The sequence below is a fragment of the Dromiciops gliroides genome, chromosome 4, assembly GCF_019393635.1.
Source record: "Dromiciops gliroides isolate mDroGli1 chromosome 4, mDroGli1.pri, whole genome shotgun sequence".
Classification (NCBI taxonomy): Eukaryota; Metazoa; Chordata; class Mammalia; order Microbiotheria; family Microbiotheriidae; genus Dromiciops; species Dromiciops gliroides.
Window position 1 is genome coordinate 241,932,156 of NC_057864.1, and position 7,181 is coordinate 241,939,336.

Sequence of the window (7,181 nt, forward strand, 5' to 3'; positions counted from 1 at the left end):
GACTATAAGCTCTTTGAAGCCAGGCAATGTTTCATTTTTGTCTTTGTATCCCCACCACCTAATTATAATAGAAGCCTGATTATAATAGAAGTTTAATACATTTATTGAATTTATCTTTGCATCCTCAAACTGTAGCACAGTGCTCTGAACATACTAGGTATTTAGTGTTTTGAATTAGGATAGTAAACCTCAGAGCCACTTTTCTCCCCTGCCCTATGCCCCAGGAATGAGAAGTGATTAGATACAGAGAATGCTACTATGTATTCCACAGAAATTATTTACTGACTCAGTGGCCCCAATAGTAAAATGGGAGTCAGAATGGTATCCCTTTCCCTTCATTTCAACCTTATGGACCGGTCCTTTCCACCCCACCTCCTGTTTTCAGACAGTCTCAAGGATGAGTTTCCCCTGAGTACCCCAAGGTGAGGAGGGATGGTTTAGCAAGGGAGAAGTGAACAGAACCTAAGAAAGGGGTGACATTCATTAGGGAGGGAGAATTTTGGGGAATGAGAAGAATATAGGAAAAGGATATGGGAGTTAGTTGGTAACCAACTAGAGTTGAGTTCCTATCCCCAACGGGAAAGGAAAATAATAATAATAGCTAATACTTATGTAATGCCTACTATGTGCCAAGAACTTTACAATTATTCTTATTTGATCCTCACAACAACCCTGGGAAGTAGGTACTATTATTAGCCCCATTTTACAGATAAGAAAACGGAGGCAGATAGATGTTAAATGACTTGCCCAGGCTCACACAACTGGTGTCTGAGACCAGATTTGAACTCATGTCTTCTTGATACCGGGCCCAAGTACTCTATCTACTGAGCCAAGACTGCAGAGTATCAGCCTTTATGAGAAGTTTCTACCTGCAATAGAAAGAGAAGAAAGATAGTGAGAGGTCCACCATTAAGAAGTTTGTCTTAGGGAGCAGCTAGGTGGCGCAGTGGCTAGAGCACTGGCCCTGGATTCAGGAGGACCTGAGTTCAAATCCAGCCTCAGACACTTAACATTTACTAGCTGTGTGACCCTGGGCAAGTCACTTAACCCCAATTGCTTCACCAAAAAAAAAAAAAAGAAGAAGAAGTTTGTCTTAGATACAGCCCTACCCCTGTCCACCTCCAGGCCAAAGCCCCTAAATTGATGACATAATTTAATATTCTAGGCCTTCTCAAAAAGTTAAAAAGTAAACTCTATATCTTCTTCCCCCACCAAAAAAAAAAAAATCCCCACCCTTGTCAAATGCCCTGGGGGCTCCTAAATTCTGTAGGGTTTTCTTGGATGGTGGGTTTCAGTTTCAGGCTCTCAGAGGGTGAACCCCTGCTACAAACCCTGTTCCTGGGCAACTGGCAAAGATTCTTACTCTCCACAACTCCACAAAGAGAGGAAGATTTCCTTAGTCTAAGGGATCATCACCAAAAAAGAGATAGACAGACATAGAGATAGGAGTTACCTTCAGGATAATTGGACCCTGAGAGAGGAGTGTAGTCTAGAAAAGAAGAAAGACATGGTTAGAAAAGGGTCTGTGGGGATAATGTCACAGTGAGGGAGGATGAGGTGAGAATCCCATTTTGGAATGGGCGTTAGCAATGGCACTTCAGAAGGGTCACTCACCAGAGGAGCCAGCTTTTCGGCAGATAACCAGGCCAAGGAAGAAGAAGATGAGGCCAAGGCACAGAGTCACTACAGATACAGAGACCTTCACTATCTGCTTCAGAGAGAGGCCAGGTGCTGTAGGGACACAGTGTTACAGGGGACAGTCTTAGGGTCCTCCTTAGAGGGATCCCCATCCAACAGACCCCAAATTCTAATGTGCCTTACTCACATACACATGTCTGCACACACGAGTGCATGCATAGAATCAAAAAACTAAATTATCTCATCCAAACCCAGGAATTTTATATCCTTGTACCACCCTCCATCTATTCTGCAATTGAAAACCTCAGACTTCTCTGTGTCTCTCCCTTGTATTTCCAGCTGGGAAACTTAAATTCTTGCTGAGACAACCATTTTTATTCACTTACTTTACTTGACCAACTGAGGCAGCTCTGCACTCTTGTCAGATCCTCTGAAAAAGGGCATCATTTCCAATGTTCCTGATCCTTGTATATCTCTTCTGTGTTCATCACATCTATCTCCTCATACTTTCTCATCTCATAACTGATGATCATTTCCTTAGCTAGACAATCCATCTCCCTAGAATCTGACCTACCCTGGAACTATCCTACTTGAATGATCACCTCTATTAAGGAAGCCTTCTCTTTGTAACTTATCATACATGTGGAATTCCTACTGTGCTCCCCATCCCCACCTTTGTTGCCCTTCAAGTTCATAATACCAAATCCCTATCTGACAAAGCCCAGCCCTATAAAACTTCTAAGATGGCATTTCCACAGCTTTCAATAAAGTGGGGTGCTATCCCCCTCGGTCTGTCCTTGAAGCATAACTCTTCTTCAAGACTTCCTTTACTCCCCTTGTTACCCCAGGTTATTATGAAGGTCAAATGATATTGTACACAAAAAAATAGCAGCTATTAATATCTATTATTATCCATTACCATTAATATCCAATCATTAACTCCATCTTTCTCTAATATTAAATGCCTCTCTCCCCTCTGACACACAATCCCTATGGCACATTCCCTCCTTCAAATGTATTCAAAATATGTCCACACTCAAAATATACTCACTCCAGGTCTCTAAGATGGGCTGAGAACTCCCACTGTGCTCTACACGGCAAGTGTAAATATCACCACTAGAGGGAGTAAGGGCCAAGTAAGAGCGTGTCTGGTAAGTCCAGTCTCCATTGGATTGTACAGCCCTCTGGATGCCACTGTATGGGATAGGCTGCTCATTCTTCAACCAAAAAATGGCCACATCAGCAGGATAGAAGCCCCATACATAACAGGCCAGCATCACCGGCTCCCTTGTGTTGAATGGCGTGGTCTGGGCTACTAGTACTGATGGTGGCCCTGGGAAAGAAGAAGGCATGACATTGTTAGAGTTGGGTAGGGGAAGAAGGAGCAGAAATCAGGGAATATACCAATAATTTCCCCTAATCCTACTAGTTCCTTTCCTGTGTCCACTTCTTATGTCTGACTCCTTCCCTATAGCTTTCCTTTCTTCATTGGCACTTTCTCCTCTGTATTTCAGAAATTAGATCTTCTTCTTGACTTACTACTTCCTTTTCCCCATGCTTCTTTCACCTTTCCCTACTTTCTTGTCTCATTCAAAATTACTTCATGAAAAAAAATTACATAGTGATAGTCACAACAAGGGGGGAAATCTGAATTGTTAGAATTTGAGAACAAAATGACAGATTTCTTCCAAGTACATATAGTAACCCCTAACCTTCAAATAGTATTACCTAGTGAAGATTCGTAGACTCATTGAAGCAGGATTTTAGTGTTTTAATAAATAAAGGTTATAATTCATAATTTATAAGTAGGAATTTCTAAAGAGTTTATTTTAAAATATAGGTTAAAAAATTTTAATTCCCTCCTAATTTTATTTTAAAAATTCATTTGCTACATAAAGTCTTTCTTCTGGGATAACTACATATGGGATCAACAAGTCACTTCCCTTCTTGAGTTTAGTTTCCTCATCTGGAAAAGGAAGGGGTTGAACTAGATGATCTCTAAGTTCCCTTAGAGCTCTAACAGTCTTGATGCTATGAAACAAGAGTAGCCCTTAATCGACTTTCCACAAATAGTGGTAAATGCAAATAGGAGCATACAAATTAATGAGGTTTGATGGTGTTTGTATCTTCTCCTGGAGAAAAGTTCATCCTAGCAATTCTTTATGTCCTCTGCCCGTCTAGTTCTCCCACCCTAAGACACTGATTACTAGTCATACCCCAATACTCAGTTCTCCAACCTTTCCTGGTCAAAACTCATCTCACAGCCCTACTGTCTCCCATTCTCTACTTGTACCACCAGCCCCAATCCAAATCATTTCCCCTTTGGGAAGGCTTCCTGTCTCCATACATTTCCCCATCTGCTTGCCCTCTGCCCAACTTCTGAACTATGATGATCCTCTCCAACTGCTCCTCTTCATCCTTCCCCTCTTCCATTTCCATCCCCTTCCTCCTTACGTGTTCTGTGGGTCAATGGCCCCCAGAAGGGCTTTGTGTGACTGGCACAGTCCTGGAATCCATTACTCAGGCGGTTTCTCAAGTCACTATCTTTATTGAGATCTTTAGAAAGCTCTTCAGCTACCATATGCAGTATCCCAAAGTCAACAGGGACCATCTTGTTAGTCTCTGAGTCCCAGCAGGTCAACACATCCTTGTTGAAGGAGACACAATATGTGAAGTCCTTTACTGATCCATCTTCATCCAGCACACAGCCAGTCTCCACATGGGTCACAAAGCCCCCTGCTGGGGCCAGGATAGAGGTACAGGTCAAGCTTGCTACTTCACTAGAAATTCCAAAGCCTCTCTATCTCACTGAGCATTCGATTGAAAAACTCAAGAATCCTTCCCAGAGAAAGACCTCATACACTAGAATAGGGATAAGGTGTAGACATGAGTCTTCTGCCTCCTTGTTATTGGATATGTGCAGTTTTGCATGATTAACTTTAATGAGATTCCCCCAGATGCTACCACCCATTCCAAAACAGATTCTTTCCCAAGGAGAAGCAAGACATACAGAGCCGGCAATTTCATTGGGGGAAAACCTCTAAATCTCTCAAAAGTCCCAAAAAAGTAGGGCAATGGGGAAGGAGTGTTAAGGGAATATGTAATGGAGAAGAACGTCCCTTACCTGCTCCTGAAAAACCCAGGCTGAAGCCCACTAGTAGTAGGTGGAGTAACCTCATTCTTTTCTTGATGGATTTGATTTTTTAGAGTTCGAAGCAACACTTCCACCCTGTGTTGTGCATCAGATGATCCTGAGTTTGAGTGTCTTTGAACTGCCCAGAGCAAAGAAATGACTTTTCAGGCCAGGTTAAATGAATATTTTGAGGTTCCAGGCAGATTCTCCTCAATTCTGAACCTTTTTACCCCAGCCGGATGTCAAAATTAGCTAAGAGATTTGTAGGTGGGTTGGAACAGATGTGAAAACCAATAGCTAGAGTCCTCTTCCTGGCATCATCAGTTACTAAGTGAATCTTCTCTAGCACTGGCCTCTGTAGGAAGAACTGCTTCTACTTCATTTTTACAAAATCTCAGATTTGGAAAGAACCACATTGGTCATCCAGTCCAATCTGTAGCTGATTAAGAATACCTTCTGGGGGGCAGCTAGATGGCGCAGTGGTAAAGCACCGGCCCTGGATTCAGGAGTACCTGGGTTCAAATCTGGCTTCAGACACTTGACACTTACTAGCTGTGTGACCCTGGGCAAGTCACTTAACCCTCATTGCCCTGCCAAAAAAAAAAAAAAAAAAAAAAAGAATACCTTCTGCAGCATTTCCAATGATCTTAAGTGAATGAAGACATTCTACTTTCCAAGGCTGCACATTCAACTCTGAATACTAATTGTATTCTAATTTAGTAGGAAGTTTTTCTCTTTACTTGGAGATGAAATGTTCGCCTCAGCAGCTTTCTCTCACTATTGAGATTTTTGCCCGCTGGGGCCAAATTAGAGGAAGTCTAATAGCTCTTCCCTATATAATAACCATTCAAATGCTTAGAAATAATGATCACGTCCCTCCATAATTCTGAATTAAGCAAGATTATCCTGTTGAACTGAGCTGGTCAGTTTCTATGACTTCAAAAATGCTTATTTCAGGGGGCAGCTAGGTGACGAAGTGGATGAAGCACCAGCCTTGGATTCAGGAGGCCCTGAGTCCAAATCCAACCTAAAACATTTGACACTTACTAGTTGTGTGACTCTGGGCAAGTCACTTAACCCTCATTGCCCTGCAAAAAAAAATATATTATTTCAATTAGCTTTGGTGATAATAACCAAAGTATCTGTTAATACTCCTATAAACCTGAAAGGCAGCAAATCTGTATGTAGGGAATCCCAAGGTCAGTGAGTGTGTTAAATTGAATCTTGTTCTGGTCCCCCTGACCACCCCCCCACACACACAACTCTCCACCCCCACTTCCCCCCATTCCCCCCAATAGCCCCCATTCCCAGTCAGTGTAGTAAGTTTCTAATTAGCCAGTATAAAGGGGCAATAACAGAACATAAGATTGCAACTAGGAACCTGGAAGTCACATAAAAACTGTCCCCAAAATCAAAGGAACATAAATTAGTTGTCAGTTCAGTGAGGAAAACAACCCTACTATTCCTGGTAGCCAAGGTTGCCCATGACCCTAACCCTTTGCTCCCTAGTCTTCTAACCAGAAGTTCCCAGACTGAGCACCTAATCTCATCCCTTAAAATTAGGGAACCAAGAATCATCTGGGGTCTGTTCCTCTAATTATTTAGGAAAGGTTTTAACCTCTACAGACAGGGAAGGCTGAAGACAAGGACTAGCTGACTAGAAAACAGTTGGATCACAGAATTAGGGAAGTTATGACTCTTATTGCCTCCTGTCTCCAGAGACTGGAAATTCCCTCCTTGGGTTTGTGCTACTTCCTCTTTTCTATCCTCTTAAATGTTCATTTCCTTCTGAGCTTCTTCCTGTGGCCAATAGACCCCATCCACTTACCAATTGTGAGCTCCCAGGGGGCAAGACCTAGGAAGCCTGCATACTCTGAAAACCTTCTCCTTAAATAAAGTGATACTGATATGGTTCCCTGCCTTTGAGAAGTTCCCCTTTCAACGTGTCATTTCAGCCAAATGAAGTAAAAAACGTTATCACCACCATCACCTCCAAGGTGAAAATGGTAGTTAAAATGATCACTTAAGTTGCCTATTTATATAATTCCAGACTGACTTCTCATAGGATCTCTTGGGGGTACTTCTTAACTGTTGGAAAATGATGATTTATTTTAACAATAAGCAAAAAAAATTAGAAAGGTAAATCTGATGCTGAAGAAAAATATGTATATTCATAATACATGCAAGAACAAAAAGAATTCTTTTCAATCATATACTATTTAGAATTATCTGTACCATTGCCCCCTCTATTATGACAAATAATCAAGATATATGAATATTCTACCTTCTGTGAGGGATAAATAAGGAAGAAAAGATGGAGGGAGTTGGTCTGCTATTTAGGTTGGGTACTATTAAAACAGCAACCCCACCTAGGACAGAAAATGCTCAGGAAGGGGCTTGCTGGGAAAAA

At 41.8% G+C, this 7,181-nt stretch overlaps 1 protein-coding gene across 2 annotated transcripts; it reads right to left on the reverse strand.

Moving 5' to 3' along the window:
• Positions 1–729: 729 nt before the first annotated feature.
• LOC122725293 (class II histocompatibility antigen, M beta 1 chain) lies at positions 730–5,057 on the reverse strand. Of its 2 annotated transcripts, none has more exons than XM_043962329.1 (6): positions 4,763–5,057; positions 4,093–4,374; positions 2,690–2,971; positions 1,615–1,731; positions 1,454–1,489; positions 730–869 (listed from the first exon to the last, which is right to left on the reverse strand). In XM_043962329.1, exons 1-6 carry the CDS (start codon positions 4,815–4,817, stop codon positions 853–855), a joined length of 789 nt encoding a protein of 262 aa, XP_043818264.1. In that variant the 5' UTR covers positions 4,818–5,057; the 3' UTR covers positions 730–852. The 2 variants fall into 2 exon arrangements, with proteins under 2 accessions (XP_043818264.1, XP_043818263.1); XM_043962328.1 differs by having other exon boundaries at positions 4,093–4,377.
• Between the last annotated feature and the right edge of the window lie 2,124 nt (positions 5,058–7,181).

What these genes read in the sequence shown, in the direction of transcription:
- LOC122725293 (XM_043962328.1), bottom strand. Translation starts at nt 4,817, where the DNA reads ATGAGGTTACTCCACCTACTACTAGTGGGCTTCAGCCTGGGTTTTTCA. An exon ending in CCTGGGTTTTTCAGGAGCAG is followed by an intron (nt 4,378 to 4,762) that starts GTAAGGGACGTT and finishes TCCTGGCCCCAG; the next exon opens with CAGGGGGCTTTGTGACCCAT. An exon ending in GCCATTGACCCACAGAACAC is followed by an intron (nt 2,972 to 4,092) that starts GTAAGGAGGAAG and finishes CTTCTTTCCCAG; the next exon opens with GGCCACCATCAGTACTAGTA.